This window comes from Felis catus, chromosome A1, assembly GCF_018350175.1.
Source record: "Felis catus isolate Fca126 chromosome A1, F.catus_Fca126_mat1.0, whole genome shotgun sequence".
Lineage (NCBI taxonomy): Eukaryota > Metazoa > Chordata > Mammalia > Carnivora > Felidae > Felis > Felis catus.
The window spans coordinates 140,143,060-140,170,722 of NC_058368.1; the positions used below are offsets into that span (position 1 = coordinate 140,143,060).

General features: G+C 42.9%; 2 protein-coding genes across 15 annotated transcripts in view; both read left to right on the forward strand.

Moving 5' to 3' along the window:
- LOC111561429 overlaps positions 1-6,356 on the forward strand; it is a 263,855-nt gene extending 257,499 nt beyond the window's left edge. For 10 of the 14 annotated variants that reach the window (XR_006601022.1, XR_006601023.1, XR_006601026.1 and 7 more), the window contains one exon: positions 1,983-6,002. Coding sequence is in view for 3 of the 14 variants with exons in the window: in XM_045062243.1 (XP_044918178.1) it covers positions 1,983-2,318 (336 nt within the window). In the remaining 11 variants the exon portion in view is untranslated. Of the gene's footprint in view, positions 1-1,982 lie in introns of all 14 variants that reach the window. The other 4 variants (XM_045062243.1, XM_045062242.1, XM_045062244.1 and 1 more) reach the window with 2 other exon arrangements.
- A 4,538-nt stretch (positions 6,357-10,894) lies between these two features.
- The window catches only part of SV2C (synaptic vesicle glycoprotein 2C), a 224,445-nt gene continuing 207,676 nt past the window's right edge, over positions 10,895-27,663 (forward strand). Inside the window, exon 1 of the mRNA XM_003981081.6 lies at positions 10,895-11,026. The gene's annotated coding sequence lies outside the window, so the exon portion shown is untranslated. The remainder of the gene's footprint in view (positions 11,027-27,663) is intronic.

Here is a 27,663-nt window from a genome sequence, read left to right on the forward strand (position 1 = left end):
TTGTTTGTAATGATTATTGCCAATATATAGGGTAGCTATGGATCTTTGGACATTTAAATTCAGCCATTTTTCTTAATTTTTTTTCTATGTTTATATATATAGGGTCTTAACAACTACATATAATGATAGTTCCTTCTTCTTTTTTCCTATGATTATTTTTCAGATCTTTGGTCTATATTTTTATTCCATTGGCCAGTGCTTATAAAACCAAGATAAGTGATGTTGATGATAATAGGCCTTTTTATTTCATTCCTGATTTTAATGGGAATGTCTCCAATGTATCCCCAATAATAATATGGCTGTTGGCTTGATATAAAAATATTTTTGAGAATGTATTTTCCTATACCTAGATTTCTAATGAGTCAAGAGTGAGTGTGGGGATTAACATTTCATCATACATTGAGATAAAGCCATAGGACTTACTTTTGTGACCATATGATTATTATTAAGACACTTCTTAATACTAAACTATGCTTTCATCCTGATAAAACCAATGAGATTATGGTGTACTCTTTTTCTTTTCATTGTGTCAAACTCCCCTTGCTGGCATTTTATTCAAGATTTTTGTATCTATATTCGTGATTGAGATTGGTCTGTAGTTTTTGTACTTTTTGTATTACTGCTCTGAGGTTTTTATATCATGGTTTTCTATTTTCATAATTCATTCCCTCGCTTCCAATGGTTTTTTTTAATGCTTCAAAATGGTTAACATAGTAGCAATTATCTGATCTTAAAAAGGTTGAGAAAATAATATTGTTTCTAGTTCTATTTATTTATACCCTGAAAACTCCAAGAAGATCTGGAGTGTTTTCCAAAACCTATTTGAGGGGATAAAGTATAACTAGGATGAAATAAACCATTTGTAGAGAAGGATCACAACTTCTACTGATACTAAAAATGGAAAGAAAAATTCCCTTGGGATTACTGAAAGACTGTGCTGCCTGAGCTAGTCATCAAAGCCCTCACCACCACCCCACAAATGAAGCTGGTTTTTTTTTTTAAATAATGTTCTGATATGCCAGCTTATGGCATAATATCAAAGCATGATTAATAAAATTGACAAAGTACAAAAAAAGTAAAGTGAAAAATAAAAAAAAGGAAAACCATCACAGGTACATAGCACTCTCCCAGAAGGTCTGCCACAATATGGGAGGTAAAACATTCGAAGTATCAGATAGATGCATTGCCTGGTATTTGGGCCCTTCATTAACACTATTTTAGTAACCACTGAGCTTTTGATGAGGAATGAGGTATAGAAGGTTTGAAGTTATAACCACTCTGCCAAGAATCTGGGGTGCAGCTTTTCTGTATTGACGCCATATGCTTTGAAACTCAACCAAGGAGGAGAGGTACTGCCTTCTTGTGACAAGCCACCTCCCTGACTGTTAGCTGCTCTGGGGGTCTGAGCCGTGCCCTTCATTGCTGCATCCTCATACCCAGCTGCAGCCATGAGAATCTGTAGAATGACTCTTGCCTCAGATGGCCTTCTACCTTGTACTCTCTAACTTCTATTCAAGTCCTAGACTTTGTCAAGCCCTTGGCCATTCAGCTGCCCTGAACTGGATATTTCTTGTTTTGACTTGCACAGAACCACACAACCCTTGCCCTAAGAGTCACACCCTACTCTCCTGTTGCCCAGTGGCCCTTTCTCACATTCCCTGCGGTCCTGGTGGGCGTGTCCATCAGGGTGTCCTTGGTCCTCCCTTCCACTTGTCAAGTGCCCCAGGCTGGACCCTTCAGACTCTCCCAAGAATACCAGGCTAGTGACACAAGAGCTAAAGGCAGAGGCAGCTGAATCAATCAGAAGACAGAGCCGTCAAAGAGGCTACTCAGAGTTCAGCAGTTTCCTGGCTCCTATCTTTCCCCAGCCTGACTCTTCACTTCTTCCTGTGGTTCTGACTGAACCTGTGGTTCACTTTTCTTCCAATCTCTCACCTTTTCTGGTCCAAGTTAGCCTCAGCTTCATTTTCTGTTGTTTGCAGACCCTACACCATCACCATCACAAGTCTCAGAATCATCTCACTGGATTCAAGCTTTGTATAGCCCCTTTGGATTGTTGTCTCAGTCTGCTGGCTTGTCACTTTGGCTGCATCCCTGGAAGCCGTTGCTCAGGTCACTCTCCATGTTCTACAGTTTGGAATCCAGTCCTGCCTCACATCCAAGACCAGCCCAGGGCCCTAGGGCCCCAGCACACATTGAGGATGCTAGACTTCTTTCATCCTGGCAAAAAAGACCAGGCATGGTGCTCTGAGTTCCTGGGGGATTTCAGCAACCTGAACTCTTGTCAGATCTCTGCTGCCCACCTGCCTGTGTTCTAAGCAGAGTTTTGTCAACTTGTTGTCCTTGTTCTAAGGATCGTCAACAAGTGCCTTTCTTTATATGCAGATGTGTCCAGGTAAGATGAATAGGAGGTGCCCACCATAGAGACAACTGCACCTTTGGTATCCTACCTAGGCTTTGTTCTACCAGGCAAATGTCTACTGTCCCTGGGACCAAGGCCCTCTGCAAGAATACATGTGGCAACTTCTGATGGTGGCACTTCAGTATCCTTTTTTCCTGATGAGAATCCTTATATTTTCTGTAAGTAAGATTATGGAGCCCTGCCTTCTCCAGGACTCTGAGGTCTCAGCATGGTAGCCTCTAAGACCACTGCCTATTCCCACTGATCTCTGAGTTCTTTGTCCTAGAGTGTCTGGATCTTGTCTTCTCCTGGAAAGGTGATGCATGGAAGGTGGCCTTGAAAATTGTATTTTACCAAGATGACATTTAGCCTGTGTGTTAAGTTGCAGCCATCTTCTGGTATCTTGTGAAAACTGTGTTCTGTGACTTTTGGTCTTAACCTATCAGGATGATATGCCAAGGAACTCTCTTCATGGAGCATTCTGAGAACCAATGATCTGGAATATCGTCTACATACTTCTGTGCCATTCCTGCACTGCCTCTGAGAAAACCTAAAGAAATGTGATTTGGGGGATCTCTTTAATGGAAATCCTGGTCCAATTTCTGTTCTCCCAAGGGACTCTCTGAACCTACATCTCCAGAAAGCCTTTAGAAATGAGCTACTTCTTTTGGAAACAGGAGTTTCACAGCATTGAGGTGACCTCTGAGGTGGTGAGTCAGAGGGACAAGATGAAGCCCACCATACTTTGAAGGCACCCTGTAGGAACCTGACTCTGACTCTTGTGGGATGAATGAAAAGGAAGTGAAAAGATGGTAAAAAGCTTCTTTCTCAGCATGTCAGAGAGCACGCAAATGCCTCATAGCCCCAAACACTGAACTCTTGGTAAACTACAGCTTCGTCCTTATGCCAAAATGAGACTTCCTACCCCCTCCCTTGGAATTACCAATAGCCTGGGATGAGCTTGATTTGAATTTTCATCAATAGTAAAGGTGGGAAGCTGCTGTCTTGGGATTTAAAGAGAACCCCTGGCGAGTATGTGGGGAAGAGACACTAAGCTTCCCCTAATCCATCAAGCCCCATTGTTAAAGAACCTTTAATTCTGGACTGCCACTGAACACAGAAATGAACTTCAGTTTTAGTAAGGGAGATCTAGTGCCCACATAGGATGTCTTATTATGCAGGAATTGGTTAATATGGCACACAGGAAACTCTTGTTGAGGTTGGGAGTGGAGCAAAGACATGGGTAGCTCAAAAATATTTTTATCAGCAAGGAATAGCTTTAGTTTAGATGTAAAGCAAGAGAAAACATGAATTAGACTATTAATACTAAGTGTTTCCATTATTAACATTCATGGTGTTGCTACCTCTTAACAGAAAAAAAACAATTTGTGGCCCAAAAGTTGGTCAGCACCAATATTTATGGATCATGCCAAAACTGGATGTGAGTCTAACTTCCTGAGAGCTTACTACATGCATTTTTAATAGTTAGATCATATGAGGAAATCAGCATGTCTATTATTAAAATAGAAAAGCTGAGTGTTAGAACACTGATTTGGAGAGGAAGATTTTACAAGACAAATTCTGAACATGGGAACAATAATTCTCCCTTGAGCAGGAGAATAATTTAAGATAATTTAATATATTAACAAACCTGTGGTAGAATGTTAAAAAGGAAAATCTAGCTAGTGATAATGTGAGAGACCCAATGGGAACATTCAGATTTGAGCAATAAATCATTTAGATACAGATGATCCATAAACTTATTAGAGAGCTCCGAGCAGCAACAGAAATCACTGAAAGAAAAAGAGCAGGAAAAGTTTCAGAGAGATTACTTTTGCCACAAAAAGCGTGGTGTGTGTGTGCGTGTGTGTGTGGGTGTGTGTGTGTGTTTGTGTTTTAATCTAAATCCACTTAAAACTCTAGCGATACTGGAGGTTTCTTAAGGTATTGTACTATTACCCCTCCAAAGAAAGCACTGCAAAATTTGGAGCTTTAAGCCCCTCATATGGAAAGACCCTTGATGAGTCTCATTTTGGAAAGAGAAGTTCAAGAGAAATGTAGAACCTTAATGAAATGTTTGAACAATTACTCAAAATGTGTTTAGCACCTCTCACATGGAAAGCATCACATTAGGGAGTTTATGGGCTTTCAAAGGTTGTGGCGCTTCAGGAAGTGAGACAGAATACTTATAACCAAGCTGATAAAGTGCTGAAGCTATAGATAAAGTAGAACCTAAAAGCTATTAGAGTGCAGATCGGAGCTGACTATGTCCGGCTTTGCACAGTGGTTGTCTCACTTTGGGGTTAGGGTTTGATTACATGTGGTTTACTGGAGACTCAGTCCTGTGAAGTACAGTAAGCAGGTGAGAAGGTGAGATAAGGAAAGGAGGAAAGTCTGTAGCTTGTTGGCTAAGTAAGTTGGTTACCACTATGGCCTCCTGGGTACTATCCTACCGAAAACCCCCTTCATTGGTTGATGGTTCCCTAGGCCCATTGTGCAAGTGGTGGGATGGCTGAAGTCAGAGAATGGCCAAGTCATCCTGGCCATGTGATGATTCAGTGCTTCCTCTGTGCTGAATCTCTCTGGTGGGGAATGGCATGAGACATATGGACAGGCTGAAGCATTTACACTTTTTTCAGAGACACTACACAGCCACTTAAAGATTTGGAGCAGGCAAGTTGCCTACTCACAGCTGTGCTTTCTCCTGAGTATCTCTAAACTAATGGCTGGGACACCACATGTTGTGTAAGGTGACTCCAGTTTTCTCTGCCACTCAGGTATCAGGGGCTCCTCTTCTTGGAACTGAGACCTCAGGACCACAACCTTCCCTCTGTGTCTTATCGGTAGTCATGTGCACTGAGGTTAGACATTTTCGAAGTGACAAATCTACTTTATTCTAGACATGCAGATAAGGGAGCAAACTATACAGAGAGGGACAATTATGGGCCCACAGAGTATACCCAAGGCATAGTCTGAACAGATTAGTTTCCTTTAATTCATCTCTCCTTCTGAACAAGAATGTTTTCCACACATCAAAGTCAGTTTCTTTTTTACCAACGAACGTCTCTTGTGGACATTTCTATTCTCTACCCTGTCCCTGCCCTAGCACCGACTTCTAAGTGACATGTTACCATTCCCTCTGAGCCACAAGTGGAAGCTAGAAACCTATTCACGTTCTCATTTCTTGACCCTGCCTGGGGCAGCTTCTTCCCTGGCAGTTTGAGCAGAAAGATTCTTCCTGGATCTGAGTTTTCACTGAGCTCATTTTTTTTTTTTTCATTCTCAGCCTTCCATCTGGACTCTGAAAGCTTCCCATTTGCTTATGAAGATCCTGAAGCCATTCTGGCTTTAAGCAAATATTTGCTAAACACCTCCAAGATCTAGGGACCAACAGATGAAGACATCCTTCTTGTTTTCTCAACAGAAATGAACTCGACACACAGTTCAGTTTAAATCAGGAGACATTTGTGGAGAATCTGCTATGTGCCAGATACTCTTTTAGAGTTGGGGAGAGTGGAAGTATAAGAATGCTTTGAGCTGTGAGGAAAGGAAGTCTATCCAGAAGCTAGAAAGAAAAGTGTACACTTCAATTATATATATATATATATATATATATATATATATATATATATATATGAGATCTATATATTTATAGATCTTAAAAGACCTGGCCAACGACTAAAGGAGATTGGTAGCATGCATGATGTCTGGCAGACAGTCTGAATCAGACTAATGATTCATGACCCCAGAGTCACAGAAGTTCCAAAGAGGATGTTATTTGGACATAGCAAAAACTCCTCCAAATCATAATCATACACCACCTCCTTCAGGACATTTGAGACTATATTAAATTTAATTTTAATTCACTATTTTTTAAATTTATTTTTCAGTCAGTAGTTTTTATTAATTATAAGAATTATTATTGCCTTTAAGGATTTATTTTATTTAAGGTTGATTTTTTGAGGGGTGGGGGGAGACACAGGATCCAAAGCAGGATCCAGGCTCTGAGCTGTCAGCACAGAGCCTGGTGCAGGGCTCGAACTCACAGAGGGTGAGATCATAGCCTGAGCTGAAGTCGGATGCTTAATCAACTGAGCCACCCAAGTGCCCCACCATTAAGGAAGGCTTTAAACTCTCAACAAAAATGTAATCCATCTAGTCAGGAGTTAGATTTGGTTGTGCAATGGTATGAATTTCAAGACCTTCAGTAAGATATAAAGGAATGTGTTTTTAGCATTCTGTGTAAAACTGTTTTGTTAAATATGTGTGCACAAGAAAAGAGATTGATTTCTAAATAAAATCAAGGTTTTTAAAGGAAGGAGGAAGGTGTGTATATGTGTGTGGAAGTTGGATTGGATGTTGGTAGGACAACTGGTAGAGTTGGACAGAGGTCGATTTGGTACATTTCAAATGTGATTGGCTATTCCTTATAGTTTTATATTACCTGAAAATATTTATAAGTTTGTCTTTTATTTTTCTTTAAGTAAAGAAAGAATCATGACTAATAATTCCAACATCTGAAGTCTTTTTTTGAGGAAGGACGTTTTCTTCTCTTATATCTGCTGACTCTCCTTCATGGTGCCATTCTTCCTTGTGCATTTGGTTGTTTTGTGTGCTTCATCATTTGCTAGCTTTCACTAAAAAGTTATTTGAGGGATTTTTTTTGAAGCTTGGGATGAAGGAGAGCTCCTTCAGAAAGTATTTGCCTTTCCTTCTTCCAGGGCCCTGGGAAATTACCAGCCCAACATTAAGCTGAATTTATAGTTGCATGAAAATTTGGGGCTGCAAACCCAGCCACCAAAGGGGGGACTTAAAATGTTTTTAAGTAAGACATTCTAAAGCAAGGGGCCCCCTCAGGCACAGAGCCTTGCTTGTCCAGGACTAAAGGTGGTACTGGTTGGAATGAACATCTTTGTGTGCATTAAATTTGTGAGGATTAAGGTAGGATTAATGTTTAGGGAATGGCCTTGAAGTAGGAGCTAAACTTGTCAGGAAAGGTGCTGAATGACTTGGAGGTCTGAGCATGACAGCACCATTTAAAGTGTAAAATAATCCGATGACATGAGATTCAAAGCTATAGGTTTAAGGAGAAGGAATGTATGATGTTCTGGAAGCAGCAATGAGGAATGAGAAGGACACCACCTTCTTACCTCCTGACACAGTGATATAAGAGCTGGAGAAGAAAAAAAACCAGTCATCACTTGAGAAGTTTGTGGAAGCAGCATCTCTAGGGAGAGGATCAGAGCAGGAAGTAAAGGGAAACTTCAGAGAAGAGGCTGGACATATACAGCATTTTGCTAGTGGTGGATTGTGCATTCCAGAAACAGACAGAAAGTTCCAGGAGCTGGATAGGGGAAAAGGGACATCTAGGATGTGCTAAGTCTTATGAACATTAAAATGTAGGAGATGAGAAACACACTTGAGGTTCCAGAGCTAATGTGGTAACCAATATAAATAGGCATTAAGGGCTTAATGAGATTAACATTGGTAGACTCAAGACCTAGAGTTTTGGGGAAGCTGTGAGCACTGGGGGTAAGAAGGGTGTCTGTGCCTCATTATGACCCCTGATGATGAAGGTGAGGAAAACGAGCTGTGTAGCCTTGGTTCAAGTTAATGAGGCTTTTTCAAGGTCTCTGTTCTGGAAGCCAGCTGTTAGTTACTCTGAGCCTGTAGGAACATCTTCCAGGAGTAGCACTCCAAGGCACAGACTTGGGAAAACTTCACTCTGGCTATTGAAAGGGGAAGCGGTATTAACATTTATTCTGTGCCCACTGTGTGTTAGGTACGGGGATAGTGCTTCTTGTCTATGTTAACGAATTGGATCACCACAGCATCTGTACTTAGTATGAGTTATTTTTATTGAATCCACTTTGCAGATGTGAAGACAGATCTTTGATGTTCCCTGGGTGTGTTTAATGGCTTACTTTCTAGCATGATGAGCGGACACTGCACTGAGGAATAAAATTCGAGATAGGTAGGAGGGTAACAACTTCAGAGCACTGGGATTTTGTGGGGACAGGGCAGGTGTAACTTTACTTTCCATTAGCTCCTCCAAGACAAGTGTTTTTAGGAGGAAAAAAGAAACATGTCCTTATAAGAAAGGTGTGAAGAAGACTATACTGAATGCTGGCTCCAGTAGGCCTGGGGCCAAGGAGTACATTGAGTGGGACCCTAAAATGAGAGCAGCTTTGGGGGGCAAGCTGAAGAACTTACGCATCCCATCATCCTGAGAAAATACTTGTTGTCCTCCAAAGACACAGCATTAAAATACCCTCTCCCAACACAAGCCAGTCTTAACCCGGACATTTCTTGAAAACACACAATCGGGGATTTTCCTGCAGGAGCTGCCATCTTCAACTGCATCAAGACACGAAAACTTGGCAGCTAAAAAATTTATACACTTCTTTGAATATCTTCCACAGGAAAATAATTGAAGGAAGAGATAGCATAGCACAAAGAATGTTGACCATTCATGGTTTTCTGAACTTCTCTCATTGGAGAAATAATCCATTATCGTGTGACATTTGGGGGAAGGTTCTCAAGAGGGTGTCTACCCATTTGGGAACTCAGTGAAATTACCAGCACATTCTGCATTTGAGAGCTCAAAGTTTTATAAATAATACATAGGCAATCTGGATAAGAATTACAAATTTTTAAATTTCACAATTTCTAATGCTGGATTTATAGGCATTCCCGTGGGGTGTAGTTTCCTCCTCATGGTAACAACACAATCCTTTTAGCCTAAATAATTATTTAATTTAAATAATTTGTCTATGTAGAAGGATTCATGAAATGCAAATAGCCCATTCCCTAATTTTCATGTTTCCCTGACCACTTTACAACACCACATACGGTTTCAAACTACAAAGTCTTTAACCCAAACAAGACCCAGGCATGTTTTCAAAGACCCATATAGCCAAGCAAGTGTAGGTTTGACAGGGGAATCCCAACTTAGAGTTCTTGAGTGCTTGAGATGGAGAGAGGGGAGAGTTATCCACCAAGGATTGTCTCTATTTCTCTCCACAGTATCATGCATGGTGACACAACCAAGCCACAAAGCCCACGTAACAACACAGCTCAGGGTTGAACCATCTCATCCCCACCAACTCTCCTGGGCAGGAGGCTGCCCAAGACGCCTGGTATCTCTTCTTTCCGTCACAAATACATGGAATATTTATATTTATATCCACAAACTGATCCATTCAATCATCCAGGCATATTTACACGAATAGAGCATATGGGCAGATAAGCCGCGCGCGCGCGCGCGCGCGCCTGTGTGTGTGTGTGTGTGTGTGAGTTCTACCCACTGCATCCTGCTCAGGCTCTGCGCTTTGTCTTGCTTGGGGTCACCCATCACGAGAGCAGTGATGCTAGGGAGGACACCGGCCAGTGCAGCCCCTTCCCACTCTGTATTGGTTCCACGTGAGTGCGGAGCTGGCAGGTCAGAGACTTGGGGAAGCCCAGCTTCTCGCAGTGTCTGGGTGGCAGTGCGCGAGATGCGGGGAGGGGGATTGTTGGGAGGGCTGGGGAGTATCGAGGCGCGGCCGCCCGAGGCCGGCGGAAGGCAACGCCCTCCTCTGTCGCCGCGGGGTGGCGGCGCCAGCCTCGGGCATGGCTTCGCCAGGGTAGGTTTCCCGGAGCCGCCGAACCCCGCCGCCCGGAAATGGGGAAGCTCAAGGTGGGGTCTCCAGCACACCAGTGTTACTGAGAATACAAGCAGAATTCCCGTGCCTCCTCCCTCCTTTTAAAATATTCGGTAGTTTCCCCCAAAAGGGCCACTTTGGGTGTCTGCTTGTGGGTACAGATGTCTGGCCCCACCTGGCATTAGGGAGACCCCAGACACCCAGCAAAGTTTCCTCCTGTTTGCTCTTGCTGTGCCCCAAGTTTCCACTCGACTTGTATGCCAGCGTGGAGGCGGAGGATGAAGGGACTGGTCAATTTAAGCCCCAGGTAGCTCCCGGGAAGCCGAGTTGACGTTAACAGGTCAGTCCCAGGCCCAGAAATACCGGCAAACCCTCTCTCCCGTGGCACCACCTAGGTCCAGCACCTAGAATTCCTTGTTGTCTCGCGGGACCAGACTAGGGGCGCCGCCCCCAGTGCAGCACGCAGAGTCACATTCAGTGACTAATTCAGGACTGGCGCCCTTTCCTATCCCCCCCCGTAGCAAACTCGAAGCCCTGCATCCTCCCAAAGTACTTGCCACATGGGGGTGGCCCCTCCCCTCCCCCCAAGCCCAAGCTGCAGCAAAGCCTCAGCACCCGGACTTCCCGGAGCCAGGCAGCCCGCCCCGCACGGAGTCGTGAGCCGCTCCGGCCTCCCCCGCGCGCGGTGACTCCCTCCCTGCGCACCGCTCGTACTCTCACCACGCCGCCGCCCGGCACTGCAGCACCGCGGGGAGGAGGCGCAGGCGGAGGAGGGGGAGGAGGACCGCAGCGTGCAAGCCCGGAGCCACTTTCCCGCCCCTCCTTTCTTCGCTGACACGCTCAGAGGAGTCACCACTCCGCGCGCTGCAGGCGAGAGTGGCAGACGGAGGCGGCCCCAGGGAGAGAGCCCGAGCGACGCCCGCGTGGCGGCTGCTGCAGCGCTGACACCACCTAGGGCAAGGGGTCCCAGGCGGCTGGAGCGGTGAGTGAGGGACCCCGGCAGCGGTGGCGGGTTTTCCCGCCGCCGCCTAATTTCCCTTCCCGACCCGGGAGCCGAGCGCTGGAGCGTGGGGGAACTTTTTGCAGCCTTGTAGAAGCGCAACTTCGCCCCGAGTGCCCCTGAGGAAGAGGTTGCAGGTGCCTGGTGCTACCCTGTCGGTCGCCTTTGCTGGAGCGGGACCGGGGAATTCGGGGTAAAGAAGATGGGGTGACCCCCGGTTGCCCAGGACAGATCAGGGGAGGCAGGCGCACTTTAGTCCGGATCCCCGGGGGAGGCGGGTGGGCGCCAGCGGGGATTCGAGAGCCGCGCCCGCCTTCCGTGGGGACCTCCACCGTAGTTGGCTTACGTGGTTGGACGAGGAAGGGGAGGCTGAATCCAAACAAGAGGGTTCGAGCCCCCAGCGGGATGTCCAGCCTGTACCCCGACCCCAGCTTTGGGCTCAACTTTTCGGCGGGGATCCCTCTGCAGACGTGCGGGCGGAGGGAGAGCGGAGAGAGCCGCATTGGGCGCTGTGGGAGCCTGAAAGAAACACCCAGTCTTAAAAAAGCTATTCCACGGAAATCCCCGAAGCCCCCGTGCGCGAGAACCCGAGAGGGATGGAGAACAGGGAATCCCACGGGGCTGTGGCTGTTTGTAAGTGCCGCACTTCATTACATACACTACGCCTTCATTCAGCAAAAACCTACCGAGCGCCTACTGTGCTCCAGGTGCGGCTAAATAGACCTACTGGCTTGAGGCTCATTGCGGGAGAGGGGCTATCACCCGTAAACAAGCTACCGGGGTCATCTCAGGTGGTGGTGAGCGCTGTGGAGGCGATCACCCAACCCATTTGACTCTTTCAATTCGCCGACTCTTTCCCCTCCGCCTGGGTTCTAGAACTGGGAAGACTTTTCTCTGGCTTGTCGCGGGGACCCCTGGGGGCTGGGCCCACGAAGGTTGCGGAACATGGTGATGAACTTGTAGAGCAGCGGGCACCCCACGGGAGATGCACAACCCGGAGCCTTGCTGGGGGCGTGAGGGGAACTCAGGCGCCGGGCGCGCGGGGGTGGAGGGGGAGGGGCTGAGTCACAGGGGCGGGAGGGGCCGCCTGGATGGCGCGAGCGGGCGCGGGGGGGCGCTCACGTCACCCACTACGTGTGCGAGTGATGCAAATGCAGACCCACTAGGGGCGGGCGGGGGTGGGGGCTGGAGGGCAGGCGGCCGAGTCTCGGTCTGGGAGCGCGCGTGTGTGCGTCAACGGCTCCCCGGTGAAGGATGCTCGGCAGCGTACCCGGCGCAGACAGCGCCCACCGGGCGGGGCAGCGGGGACGGCGGGGGCCCACTGCGGCGGGGGCGGCGAGGAAAGCCCAGCAGGGCCGGGTCTGCGGGCGGCCCTCCCCACCGCAGTGCGCCGCAGTGCCGGGAAGGCTCCGCAGCGGCCAGGCGCTCCCCGGGGGATCCAAAAGATGGGGCGTCTTTTGAGGAGCCGCAGCAGGGATGTCCCGATGGCCTCCTCTCTCGCTAGCCCTCCTTCCTAAATATTGAGTTGACTGTCAGCGCGAGAAAGTTGTTTCAGTTTAATTCTTAGCCTTAATCCTGGAAAAGAATTTGGCAGTAATCTCTGTCGTTCACTCGTTTTTCTGTGGCAAGTTCCGGCAAGTTCCGAAAGGCCTCGTGCTCGTGGCAGGTTTTCCTCGGAAAGCTTCGATGCTGAGGTTCATGAGATTCGGTAGTGCGCACCCACTCCTTCACCGTTCTTCCGCAGTTTTGTCAGGAGACCAGGCCTCTAAGTGGGGCTTGAGAACGGCCTGCAAAACAGCGTGCCGCATTCCTCTTTTATGACATAAAAATGTGTGTTGAAAGCAGTACTAGGAAAGCATAATCCCGGTAAAACATAAAAAGCCCAATCCGTGTTTCATTTTATTACTATTTTTCAAAAAGACCCCACTTGCTGGAGACCTCATGGCAAAGGTGTTTCTGTTGGCTCTGCAGAATGAGTCCAAATCTGCAGTATGCTTGTCGAATGGATTCAAAGCGCGGGAGGTGGAGGGAAGGAAGGGAGGAAAACAGAGAAGCAGTCATCAAAGAGCCCAGCGGGAGAAATCCTAGTCCCCACTTTCCCAAGTATCCTATCACCTGGGACTAGGGACTTACCCTCTTGGGTTCATCCTGCACATTTAGGAAGTGTGAAAAATAGCTCAGACTAGCTCTTCTTACAAAGTTGTTTTGAGGACAAAAGATGATGGTCTCTGAGAGATTTGGGCCTACAAATTATCTATGAATGGAAAATATTATGAAACACAGGCCATTTAATTTTATCTTAAAAATTCTGGAGACATTCACCACTGCTGTTCCTTTAATGAAATTTAGCCTTCAATGTCTGCAAACGCAGACAATAGACTTTTCCGAACAGTCTTATATAAAATCAGATGCCATTAGCTGCTGTCTGGAGGAGGAGGGGAAAAAAAAGAAAGCTCTGGATTATATCTGCGTGTCTTTGGTAATGTAGTAGAGAAAGCAAATTTATGTTTCATGACCCAATGACAGTAAAAGTAGCGTCTTTGGTCCCAGCAGCAGACTAGCCTAAGAGCTTTTAGGTAAAAATTCTGCCCACAGTTAACCCAATCATATTCCTTAAGTGTGGAAGGTGCCTCAGACAACAGGAAGCAGTTTCCACCCTTAGGAAGATTACCACAGAGAGTATCATAATGTGCAATATATCATGTGACCACAAGTCCCAGAAAATCCATTTCCCATTATTAGGGATATTATCTCTTACTCTAATGTAAACTTCCTGATGATATACTTCAAGAATAAAAACATCTGATTTGTCAAAATGCCGTCCTAGCCATTCACAATGCTGTTATTCATGTGACTCAGACGTAATGGTAGATAGCTATGAATGGTTAAAGTTAAAATGCCCTTTTTATTCTGTGCACTGTATCAAGGGAAAACCTATGATTCACCAGTGCCTCTGGATTCCTTATGCTGTGGGTTTTGTCTGACCCATGGTTTACAACATGTATATCGTTACCCATTTAACACAAACTTGTCATTTAGATTAAGTCTGTCAGTAAACCTAAGAGAGGCAGGCCCCCCATCTGTGTGCACCTTTGGTACAACATTGCTAAATTGTTTTTGGTTTTGATTTGCTTTTTTCAATTCCAGCCCTATTGAGCAACCAGTGTAAGTGTTGCAGTGAATTTGGAGCTTCTTTATTTGACACAGCTGAAATAACAACGGGGGGGGGGGTCAAGTTACTATTTATCCTTGCTGGAAATATGTCTTAATGGGGCATAAAGACACCATTTGCTTTTATCACGAACACCCCTTGTAATCAGGGGCACTTGGTGCGAGTTGCATATCATCATCTCTTCCTCTGTTGGGGAGAATTGAAGAATATGAAATAAAAGGAGAGCAGTGAACAACATTGCTCCTCATCAGGGAAATCCAAATCAAAACCACACTCGGATACCACCTCACGCCAGTCAGAGTGGGTAAAATGAACAAATCAGGAGACTATAGATGCTGAGGAGGATATGGAGAAACGGGAACCTTCTTGCACTGTTGGTGGGAATACAAACTGGGGCAGCCACTCTGGAAAGCAGTGTGGAGGTTCCTCAAAAAATTAAAAATAGACCTACCCTATGACCCAACAATAGCACTGCTAGGAATTTACCCAAGGGATACAGGAGTGCTGATACATAGGGGCACTTGTACCCCAATGTTTATAGCAGCACTCTCAACAATAGCCAAATTACGGAAAGAGCCTAAATGTCCATCAACTGATGAATGGATAAAGAAATTGTGGCTTATATACACAATGGAGTACTACATGGCAATGAGAAAGAATGAAATATGGCCCTTTGTAGCAACGTGGACGGAACTGGAGAGTGTGATGCTAAGTGAAATAAGCCATACAGAGAAAGACAGACACCATATGTTTTCACTCTTATGTGGATCCTGAGAAACTTAACAGAAGACCATGGGGGAGGGAAAGGAAAAAAAATTAGAGAGGGAGGGAGCCAAACCATAAGGGACTCTTAAAAACTGAGAATAAACTGAGGGTTGATGGGGGGTGGGAGGGAGGGGAGGGTGGTTGATGGGTATTGAGGAGGACACTTGTTGGGATGAACACTGGGTGTTGTATGGAAACCAATTTGACAATAAATTTCATATTAAAAATAAATAAATACAATTTAAAAAAAGGAGAGCAGTGGATTGGATGGTTTAGTACTTTCTGGTTCTAATATTCTTTCCCTCCATGAAATGCAGAAATATATGATGACTTTTGTTTTAAAAAAGTTTAATTCCAGTATAATTAACATAGTGTTGTATTAGTTTCAGGTGTACAATATAGTGATTCAACAATTCTCTGCATTACTCAGTGCTCATCATGATAAATATACTTTTTAAAATTTTTTTAAAAGTCTATTTATTTATTTTGAGAGAGAGAGAGGAGAGGAGGGCCAGAGAGAGAGGGAGAGCGCAAGAATCCCAAGCAGGTTCCACACCATGAGCATGGAGCCTGACAGGAGGCTCGAACTCATGAACCGTGAGATTATGACCTGAGCTGAAACCAAGAGTCTGGCACTTAATTGACTGAGCCACCCACGCACCCCAAGATAAGTGTACCCTTAATCCCCTTCACCTCTCTCACCCATCCCTCTACCCACCTCTCTTCTGGTAACCACCAGTTCGCTATATTTAAGAGTCTGCTTTCTGTCTCTTGTTCATTTATTTTGTTTCTTAAATTCCACATTTGAGTGAAATCAGGTAGTATTTGTCTTTCTCTGACTTATTTCACTTAGCATTATACCAGTTGGATCCATCCATGTTGTTGCAAATGGTGAGATTTCATTATTTTTTATGGCTGAGTGATATCCCATTGTTTATATATACCACATCTTCTTTATCCATTGATGAGTTATATTTTAAACTTGAACTTTGCTTATAAGTAGAATATAAGAAGTGTTTTTTATTAACTCATGTTCCAATTTTACGTGGAGATATGGGCTCTGTTTTTGTAGAATAATTGATCTGTTAGAGTTTGTATTATGCCATTATGGTTATGGGCTAAAACATTTTTAAAAGGCCAATTTTGAAAAATAGTAATCTCAGTTCACTAATCTCAGTAGAGTAGATATTCAGTTGAATTTAATATGAGAAATTTATTTTAGTTAAAGATTTTATTTTTAAGTAATCTCTACACCCAGCGTGGTGCTCGAACTCACAACCCTGAGACAGAGTCACATGCTCTACCCACCCAGCTACGTGCCCCTAACATGACACATTTTAAACGCTTTCTGTTGAGCACCCAGTGCATACCATGCCTGCTGTGTCATTTCCTGTGGACACTTTGTACTACAAATGATTACGACTGGTAACTAAGAACTATACTAATGGGCTTTAGTCTTCTCATAGCACTGTGCCCTCTTATAATTCCGGAGCACAGTGAGATTTATGACTAATTAGACCAAGTGCTTTTTCTTGTTATTTGCTACTCTTTAAAAATCCTATGAATTAGAATCCTAGTATAGCCAAATAGACCGATGGTTCTCAGTTGCCCTGTGTATCATACTTTCCTGAGACGCTTATTCAAATGGAGAGGTCCGAGCTTCATCCTAGACGTTCTAAGCGAGTAGTTCTGTGGGTGGGCCCAGAATATGTTGTTTATCAAGCTCTGACAAGTGGGTTATATGTCATCACCAGGGATCTACACTTGCAGGGGTACTGGAATGAGTACCTGACAGTATGGCAGGGACCCAGAACACGTGGGCTTTGTAAGTTGTGTTGTTCTCTTCAGTATTTATTGAGTCTCTCCTCGAAGCTCTGAGAGAAGTCGCCTTCTGGCTAGCAAGACAGACTTAGAGATGACTAACTTCTGTGGTAGGGGTCAGAGGCGGAGTGAGCAAGAAGGGTGGTTGGAAAGAACTCTGTGGAGACGGTTATGCACATGGCATCAGAAGAAAGAGCATAGGCAGAAGGAGCAGCATATATGAAAGGTTGGTCTGGTGGCAGAAGGCTGACAACCTTAGCATGGCCTTCAAGGCTCCAGATGGTCTGGCCCCTGCTCAAGTCTGTAGCCTCATTTTGCTTGACCTCCAAACCTCTCCCAATCTAGCAACCTTCAGACATCAGCCTCCCGATGACCTACTCTATCCTACCTTCACCCTATTGACTCCTTATGCTCTTCAGACCTTAGTCATCTTCCCTTTCTGGGGCAGCCTCCCAACCCTCTCTTGGGAGGTGAAAATTCTCTCTTCTCTCACGGTTCTCTTTTCTTTCTAGATAAGACTGTTGGAGAAAAACAGGATACTCAGTGAATTTGAATTCAGATTAACAAACAATTTCTTAGTCAAATGTTGCTTGGGGCATACTTACATTAAAATGTTATCTGTTGTTTATATAAAGTTTACATTTATCTGGGCATCCTGTATTTTTACTTGCTGAATCTGGCAACTCTGTTGATAAAGCTCATTAATTTTTCTCTTTCTTTTTTTAAAGTGAGGTTGTTTCATTAATGCCTGTCTCTCCCAACTGAACTCTACATTCCAGGAGACCAAGGACAGGATCAGGGATAGGTTGTGGTTTTGTCTTGTTGTTTATCCCTAGTGTCTAAGCCAGTGTCTGGAGCTTCGTAAGAGCCCAGGAAATATTATCAGATGACTTAATGAACTGTTTAACAAAACTGGTGTAACTGTGGACAAATGTCTTTACCTCTTTAGAGCCTTGATTTCTTAAGCTGTGAAAAGTTGATGTTTATATGTCTTTTTTAGGATTGTGTGAAAAGGTTAAGTAGGGAAAACATACGTACATTTCCTAGCATGTTACTTTGCAGGCACTGTACCGTAAAAGATTTTTCTCTTCAATCAGTGTGTTTTTTTGTTTTTTGTTTTTTGTAAAATGGAAGTATTCCTTCTTAATGTGTGGGATCCCACAACCTTTTTATTATAATGTGATTCTGTAAGTCATCAAATGTTTCCTGAGTATTTACCAAATTCAAGGTACTCTGGAGATTCTGCTGTGCAGTTACAAAGGTCCTGTTCTCAAGAAGAACACATCTCTGGAACGGTAACACACAAGGGCTGGCTTCATTGGCCTTTGACCTACATGGTCACATGGTGCCTCATGTTCAGAAAGGCCCTGTGTTTGGTTTATGCTCTGCCATCACCTCTTGAAATTTTTTGAATACAAGGTCAATTATGTAGCTAATACTGGTAACCTATGTATGTTTGTATTTAGCACATGCATGGGGAGCATTATAGTCTTCTTAATGACCCTTGGCCTCAGGGAACTTATGATTTTCCTCACTTACATGGTTTATAATTGGCTGAACCAAGATCAATGTCTTTTCCAGTACACCATGACTGTCTTCACATTTACAACCATCTAGTGTGGTCTAAACCTTTGAGTGAGCATCAAGAGCCTTTAAAGAATTAGCTTTAGTTCTCCCATTCTTTGGTCATTTCCATGGACATTCCCTCCCTGTCACTGCACCTGCAGTTGCTGAGGGATCGCAGCTTCAAGTTCTAGGTCTGCCTTTGTGGCAACACCAGGAACAATGTGCTTTAGACTTCATCTCCACCTATATTCAGGTTTTTAAATCTGCAGATCCACACGAAATAGTGATCATGGTGGGGGGAAGGTTAACATTTTTCTAAGAGAAATATCAGAGATGTATGTTCTTTGCTTTAAATCACCCAGCTGAGTCACACAGCCCGGGAGCCTTTGCAGCAGGGAGCGGCCATGCATTTTGGCAGTGGGTAGAGAAGGTGACCCACTTTGTCATTTCAGGCTCTGGCTAGCTTGTTTTTAAATATACTTATTTAAATATTACTTTTTAGTAGCTCTAACCATGCCATTTTTTCTTTCTTTTTTTTACAATTTTTGTGCTTACGTGTGTTTGTATTTGAGAAGTGACATTCTAATAATTCCACTGGGCTCCTGTCGTGTTTGCCTTCACACTATTACTGTTTTCACCATGTGACAGCCTGCTCCAGTTAATGCACATGAAACACATTATGAGCTGTGTTGAACCCAAAAGTAATTTAAATAGAAAGTTTATTATTTTTGGGGTGCCTGGGTGGCGCAGTCGGTTGAGCGTCCGACTTCAGCCAGGTCATGATCTCGCGGTCCGTGAGTTCGAGCCCCGCGTCGGGCTCTGGGCTGATGGCTCAGAGCCTGGAGCCTGTTTCCGATTCTGTGTCTCCCTCTCTCTCTGCCCCTCCCCCGTTCATGCTCTGTCTCTCTCTGTCCCAAAAATAAATAAATGTTGAAAGTTTATTATTTTTGAAGTATCCAGTTAAATCTGTCACTGGGGTTTCCTCTTGGCCACATCAATGTGGAGGCAGAAATACAGATCCACGCTAGCAGCCACAGTCATTTTCCTGGCTCTATTCCTATCCCAATTGTGGATTCCCAGTCTGCTGTAAAGATTCTTCACTATTTCTTTGAGTCGTCAGGCATCATTCCTGTGGTCCTTGTCCCTATTTCCCTGCAGTAGCATCACCGCAGTGTTGTGCCGCATACTCCCCACTGCCCAGTGCCCTGGCTCCAGTGTTGTAGAAGCTGCTGACACTACATGTGCTCTTTACGTCCCTGGAGAGTTTAGAGAATGTGTGAATATATGGGGCTGGTGAGAAACACTGCAGAGGACATGGCATCCTGTATTCACAATCAACTGTCCTTTGCACTCCAGCCCATTGTCCTGAGACCATGACTAGTGGGTCTCAGATTGCCTTCAGTTTGGACTGAGCTCTTTCCTGGGAATTTCTTAGTCCCTCCCTTTCAGACATGCTCAGAAGTATCAGAATATTAAGATAAATGGTCAGCATTTTGCACAGGATGTTTTATGCATTTTATTTGTGGTAGTGAAAAATCAGAAACAATTGAATTACTTGAGTTTTTAGCAATAATTACATATTACTCTGTAAGTAAGGCATTAGTAAAGTTGGTAAAAATGAATTTCGCGATGCCTCTGTGATGATGTTTCTTAAATAGGTCTAGTTATTAATCTTTTAGTGGCTAAAACACAGTGCCACGTTTGTTTTGTTCTGTTTTGTTTTAGTTCATAATACAAGAAGGTAGTTGAAGTTGTGAGGACAGGGATTATTTTGGTGCTCAATAAAGCTGTTTTCATTTTGAATGAAAAAAGGGAACTCGCCTATAAACATCAGTACACTGGCCACTGAGAAGAACTGCTCATTGCTGACTTAGGTTATTAAAGCTGAGGACCTCTCCTCCATCCCCCCACCTCCATTCTTAATAAATCTTATGTGTCTAATAGCTGTCAAAAGCCAGTATTACTACTCAAATGTCTTGCTCTTAGGGACATTTCTCATCCTACTGTGGTTGTATATTTGATGAGATTGGAGATGGACAATTATTATCTTCCCTTCCATGGGTTTGGAATGTCCTAATGTACCTTCCCCCCCCCCCCATCCAACATACACCCACTCATGGAAAAGACTCCTACCTGCCCTTCAAGCCTCAGCTTAAAACTTCATCCATCTCCCTCCATGACAGAATTCAGGCCCCTTTCTTTGTTTCTTCCAGTCCCTTTGCAGCCACGTCTCTTGAGTGCTTCTCACATTTTGTCATTGTAGCCTCTCTACACGTGTTTTTCCTAGATTCTGGGCCCCTTGAACCGTAAGAGGCCAAGTCATTGAGATCTTTGTAACTCCAGGTGCTGGACACATAGGGACTGAACATATTTTAAATAATTATTAAGCCTTTTAAATGCAAGTATAATATACATAGACAAAAGTCTACATATTAAACGTGTATAGCTGAACTGATTTTTACAAACTGAACACATCTCTTTAACCAACACCCAGATCATGATAGGGATGGCTCCCACACCCCAGAAACTCCTTGCATGTCCTTTCCAATCATAAGCCTCTTCCACTATCCTGACCTCAGTCCTCTGGAGGTGCTTAAATGCAGCTCTCCCTGTCCTGCTCAGATACCCATTTTTTTTTTTTCATGCCCAGAGTCTGGGAAACTGCTTGGCAGAGCCTAATCACTGCTGATGGACATGGGAATGTCCTGACACTATCCCCAGATGCCCAAAGTCTCAGTCCACAAGATGCCAGAGGCAGAGAAAACAGTCCCTGATTTTCTCCCCACTCTTCTGGGGAACAAAATAATTTCTTTTTAATAGATAAAGGCTCCAGATTTCTATTTCTTCTTATGTCAGTTTTAGTAAACTGCATTTAAGTAAAAAGAAATTTGTCAATTTTATCCAGATTGTCAAATTTATTGCATAGTTATTTATGAATCACTGGTTTGTTTTTATTTTGTGAACTCTGTGATTCTTGTATTTAATTGTATTTTCTTCATTGCTTTGGATACTCCTATCATTTTTTTGTATAGATTCTAGAAACGTCAGGGTCATGTGGCATTATTGTAGATTATTAAAAATGCATATAAATTATTTAAAATGCATTCTTGTATCATTTGAACATGGAATCATTGCCTGTGGTTATTCACAAATTTTAAAACTCATTATTTCTTTTATTTACTATTAAATAACAGCCCTGATAATATCAGAATATTAGTAACTAGATAGAATTACCGATACACTTAGGTAATTTTTAAAATATCTAAATTATATAAGCCAGGTTTAGGGGAGATTCCAATTTTGTTGAAAGCAAACATGTTGATAAAAATGAAATACCCATGGGCTTGATGTGCATCTACTGGTTATTTAGCGTCTATGTGTTTAGAATCTGAACAGATAAATGAGCCATGGTTTGAATTTTGATGACAAGGGTTTTATTTAGTGAAAACTTAAACCTTATTCAATTCATATTCCATCCCTGCCTGCCTGTACATGGATCTGTCAGGTAATGGCCGACTGCAGATTTCATCCTTTGAAGGTGATTGTAGGGGAGAAAACTCATGAAATACACATTGGCATGGTTTGTTGGAGGGTTTTTCTATATCCCAGCAACTCATGTAGCTAGTGGTTCAATATCATGTATTTATACAGTGCTGTTTAACTTTTACCTTTTCCCTGGATAGCACCCATTCCTTCTTTTTCCTATTATCCATATACTCCCTGTCCAACATTATAAATTTAATTTTTTTAAGTTTATTTATTTTGAGAGAGAGCACAGAGACTGACTCTGGGCTTGATACCACAAACCATGATATCATGACCTGAGCTGAAATCAAGAGTTGGATGCATAACCGAATGAGCCATCCAGGCACCCCAACATTATGAATTTCTTACTAATTTTTCTATTCCTCCTTTAACCATACTTGCCTCACTTATGCTGGGGAGAATAAAAAAGAAAATCTCATTTGACAAATCAGACATTTATTGCTACATCATGGTACCTAACTGACTACTCCAAAAGTTAGTAACTTAAAGCAATATCTTTTTGCCTGTGCATCTGTGGATTGGCAGGCTAATTTCTGTTGAGCTTTGCTAGATTTTACCCAAGGTACAGGTTAGGTTCAGGTCTTTAATTCTACTTGGAGTAATTGGCTCTCCAGTTCATATTTTTTGCATGGGGATGATAGAAGTACAAGAAAAATGAACGGAAACATGTGATGCCTCTTAAGTCTAGGCTCAGAAACAGTGCATGTCACTTCAACCTATGTTCCACTGACCAAAAACATATAATGCATAGGACAGTTCCACTTAACAGAGCATTGCCTCACATACTGCACAACTTTCCCGTGTTCCTTCAGACAGCCATTTAAGTGAAAATTGCATTTCTAATAACTTAGGTCTAGAACTTCTTCTGTTAAACACAAGTATTTTTTGCATAATTTTTTATATAACATATTTTCCTTGAGTGAAACTACTTATAAATCAAGGGAAGACTACAATTTGTTTTATTTAAAATCTTACCAAGAGTTGGGGTACCTGGGTGGCTCAGGTCATAATCTCATGGTCCGTGAGTTCAAGCCCCTGTCAGACTCTGTGCTGACAATGGAGAGCCTGGAGCCTGTTTTTGATTCTGTGTCTCCCTCTCTCTCTGTGCCTCCCCCGTCACGTTCTGTCCCCTTCTCTCGCAATAATAAACATTAAATACATACATACATATGAATAAAAAATAAAATCTTACCAAGAGTTGCTCATCATTTCCAACAATCATGTCACCAGTAGTAACACACACTAGTTGTGATATTTAAGTTGCTACTAAGCACACCTGTATTTGTCTCCATGGGTGTTTGTTACATTCATGGTGATTACACATTTTTTAAAATTATTATTTTTTTATATTGTGTTTTTATTTTATTTTCTAAATTTACATCCAAGTTAGTTAGCATATAGTGCAGCAATGATTCCAGGAATAGATTCCTTAATGCCCCTTATCCATTTGGACCATTCCCCCTCCCACAATCCCTCCAATAACCCTCTGTTTGTTCTCCATATTTAAGAGTCTCTTGTATTTTGTCCCCCTTCCTGTTTTTATATTATTTTTGCTTCCCTTCCCTTGTGTTCATCTGTTCTGTCTCTTAAAGTCCTCATATGAGTGAAGTCATATGATACTTGTCTTTCTCTAATTTCGCTTAGCATAATACCCTCCAGTTCCATCCGCATAGTTGCAAATGGCAAGATTTCCTTCTTTTTGATTGCCGAGTCATACTCCATTGTATATATGTACCACATCTTCTTTATCCATTCATCCATTGATGGACATTTGGGCTCTTTCCATACTTTGGCTATTTTTGATAATGCTGCTATAAACATTGGGATGCATGTGCCCGTTTGAAACAGCATACCTGTATCTCTTGGATAAATACCTAGTTGCAGTTACTGGGCTGTAGGGTGGTTCTATTTTTAGTTTTTTGAGGAACCTCCATACTGTTTTCCAGAGTGGCTGCACCAGTTTGCATTCCCACCAACAATGCAAAAGAGATCCTCTTTCTCCGCATCCTCACCAACATCTGTTGTTGCCTGAGTTGTTAATGTTAGCCATTCTGACGTGAGGTGGCATCTCATTGTGGTTTTGATTTGTATTTCCTTGATGATGAGTGAAGTTGAGCATTTTTTCATGTGTTGGTTGGCCATCTGGATGTCTTCTTTGGAGAAGTGTCTATTCATGTCTTTTGCCCATTTCTTCACAGGATTATTTGTTTTTTTGGTGTTGAGTTTGTTAAATTCTTGATAGGTTTTGGATACTAACCCTGTATCTGATATGTCGTTTGCAAATATCTTCTCCCATTCTGTCAGTTGCCTTTTAGTTTTGCTGATTGTTTCCTTTGCTGTGCATAAGCTTTTCATCTTGATGCAGTCCCAATAGTTCATTTTTGCTTTTGTTTCCCTTGCCTCTGGAGACATGTTGAGTAAGAAGTTGCTGTAGCCAAGATCAAAGAGGTTTTGCCTGTTTTCTCCTCGAGGATTTTGATGGCTTCTTGTCTTACATTTAGGTCTTTCATCCATGTTGAGTTTTTTTGTGTGTGTATGGTGTAAGAAAGTGGTCCAGATTCATTTTTCTGCATGTTGCTGTCCAGTTTTCCCAGCACCATTTGCTGAAGAAACTGTCTTTATTCCATTGGATTCTTTACTGCTTTGTCAAAGATTAGTTGGCCATGCACTTGTGGGTCCATTTCTGGGTTCTCTATTCTGTTCCATTGGTCTGAGTGTCTGTTTTTGTGCCAGTACCATACTGTCTTGATTATTACAGCTTTTAAATTATTTTTTTAAATGTTTATTTATTTTTGAGAGAGAGATAGGATGTCTCTCTCTGGGTGGGTGGGAGAGGGGTGGAGAGAGAGGGAGACAGAATCCGAAGCAGGCTCTAGGCTCTGAGCTGTCAGCACAGAGTCCAACAGGGAGGCTTGAACCCACAAGTCCTGAGATCATGACCTGAGCCAAAGTTGGACACTTTACCGACTTAGCCACCCAGGCACCCCTATACATTTTTTAAGGTTTATTCATTTATTTTGAGAGAGAGAGAGAGCGTGATCAGGGAAGGGGCAGAGAGAGAGGGAGAGAGAGAAACCCAAGCAGACTCCACGCTGTCAGCACAGAGCTGGACATGGGCTCAAACTCACAAATTGTGAGATTATGACCTGAGCCAAGATCAAGAGTTGGACACTTGACTGACTGAGCCACCCAGGCCCCCTGGTGATTATACATTTAGAAGCAAGCATTTCATGTCTTTATTCTGTATTCTAGAATTGTTACAGTGGAACATTTCATATTTAAAAACCTATTTTATTATTTCGTCTATTTCTCCTTGTCACTGTTAGGGCATTGCATAGTTATTTTAAGTTGATGTGTGCAGGTGGGTTATTTTATCTATGAAAATTATTTAACAAGGCATTGAAAATATATGTTATTGCTAGGTGTTGTTGGACTGCTCTAGATTCTCTACATTTTAGTGTCACATGTAGTAAGCAGATTTCTATTTCTGGATTAGAAGGGGCAAGTTGTAACAGAGAGGGCTCTTCCATTTTGGCATTGTTTCTGAAGGGAGCATGCTCTTTTTGTGAAGATTACCACATTATTCTCTCTCTAGCAGTAGTTGTGAAGAGGGTTGTGTATGACCTGGACTTGCTTACAGAAATGGTGTGTCTATAGAAAATATACAAGCCTCTATCATAATTATCATAATTCTACTTCCAAGGCTCCCCCAAAATGCAAGCTGTGTGAAGACTTGGGCTGTGAAGGCATGAGTTTTTACCATGCTCTCTAATCTCAATTCATGATGGGTAGGAACAGGAGAATCTTAGAAGAAAGAAGAAACAGACATTTTCAAAGATGGCTGCTCTAACAACTGGAGGAGATGCCCAATTAGGAGTCTGGTGGTTTCTTTCTGATCCTGCTTTTCAAGTCTTGTTATTCTCTGAGGTCACTGCTGGACAATGTTTCCTATGGGATTCCCTTGCCAGTCTTCTGTGTATGAAGGTGGGAGCCATCTGAATTGCTTCTACAAGAGACTCTGACAAAAGAGGGAGTGAAAACTTGGTGACCTGTCTTGGTCTGTAGTTTAAGTATAAGAATATTTTTCTATCAACAGAAATTGATACAAGGGTAATTCAGAAGGAATACATCAGAAGACATGGAATGAGTGACCCAGGACTGAATAGTATGTCTCGTTTTTGTGCCTTTTAATCTAAAATTGGAGTATTGATAAAGGCATCATACTCTTTATCTATGGCACGCAGAGGACATTGTTATTGGAGCAGAGCTCTAAACATTCATTACTGGGAACCTGAATATGTAATGATTGTGCCTGCTATTTGGGATACAGATGTGAGTGCACAAGAAGGTTTGATTATATTCAAAGGCAGTGACTAAAAAAAAAAAATAATCCAAACCCATAAAGGTTAACATCCACTTCCCGGGAAGCCTGAGGAGAAAAGCCATTGATTAATATAATTGAATGTGAGACAGGAATACAGGCCATCTTATACTTCCAGCTTTATTTAATATCATGAGAATGACATGATTCTTCTTTAGGGGTGACACCAGTGAAACCTACTGGCCCTGGAAGATTTGGAAGCATCTGAGCTCTGTCTAAATTATACACTGATGGGGCCTGGGCCAAAGTTAAAGGGATATTTTGCAATAGACAACTAATTCATTTACTCCAACGTTTTGATGTTATGCAAACTCTTATTATTACCATACTACAGAGTTGCTGTGTTGATTACCACATCAGACATTTGGTGTAACATCATATTGCATTTAACAAAGCTCCTAAATAAGAGTTCATGCTATGTCCAATTGTTGGGTCAGGAATTTTTTTCACTCAGTAAATGATTTAAAAATCATACAATGAACTGTCTTTGCCTAAAATTGAAGTGTAGTAAAGTGTGACCCTGAGTTCTTGGGGCTCCCAGTGATGCTTTTGACGTTACTTCTGCACCTCCTCCTAGCCATATTAGTGCTTTCTTTTGATGGTATTTATGTGTTTTTTTTGGGTACTGTGTGTGTGTGTGTGTGTGTGTGTGTGTGTGTGTGTGTATCTTGCCTTCATTTACTCTTCTGGTAGTGATGGGTTGTGACATCTTCACTCGAGAAACACTGTTAAGTGCTTCTCAGGGTCTTCTGATTGCATTGTACTTTTCTGCTTGGAGGGGTTCCCTCCTTCTCTCAAAGGATAACTGGCCATTGATTTTTGGTCTGGCTGGCATATGACAACACAGAACTCTTCCATAATGGTTTTCACTATCTCTGACTGACAGCACTGGGAATCCGGATGTCTAGCTTCTCAGGTTAGCCACTGCACGTGTCCGAAGGCTGGAGGCCACTTGGGTTTAACCCTCGGGTTCAGCCTACCTTCTAGTAATGGTGAAGGGATATATGATGATCTTTTCAGGTTGTATCAGATTTTCTTTCTTTTACCAAGTTGAATTTTTCATTCAAAATTCCTAACTTAATTCTAAGAACTAGTGTGTGTCTGTGTCTGTATATTGCTTATGCTAATAGATTTCTTATATCTCAGAAGAGATGAAATTAGGAGTTGATAGTCCAATGTGAATTTTTGCTCTTAGTTGAATTTTGTAAATGTGCCCAAAGCCTCTCTATATATAGTCCTGTCAGCAAAATGGCCACAATATTTTATTTGTAAAATGCTTAGAACATATTTATAATGTTGAACTATAAAATTAGCAAATATTTATTAACTTTGTTAAGTGTTAGGATAATAAGAAAAGGAGGGATTTTT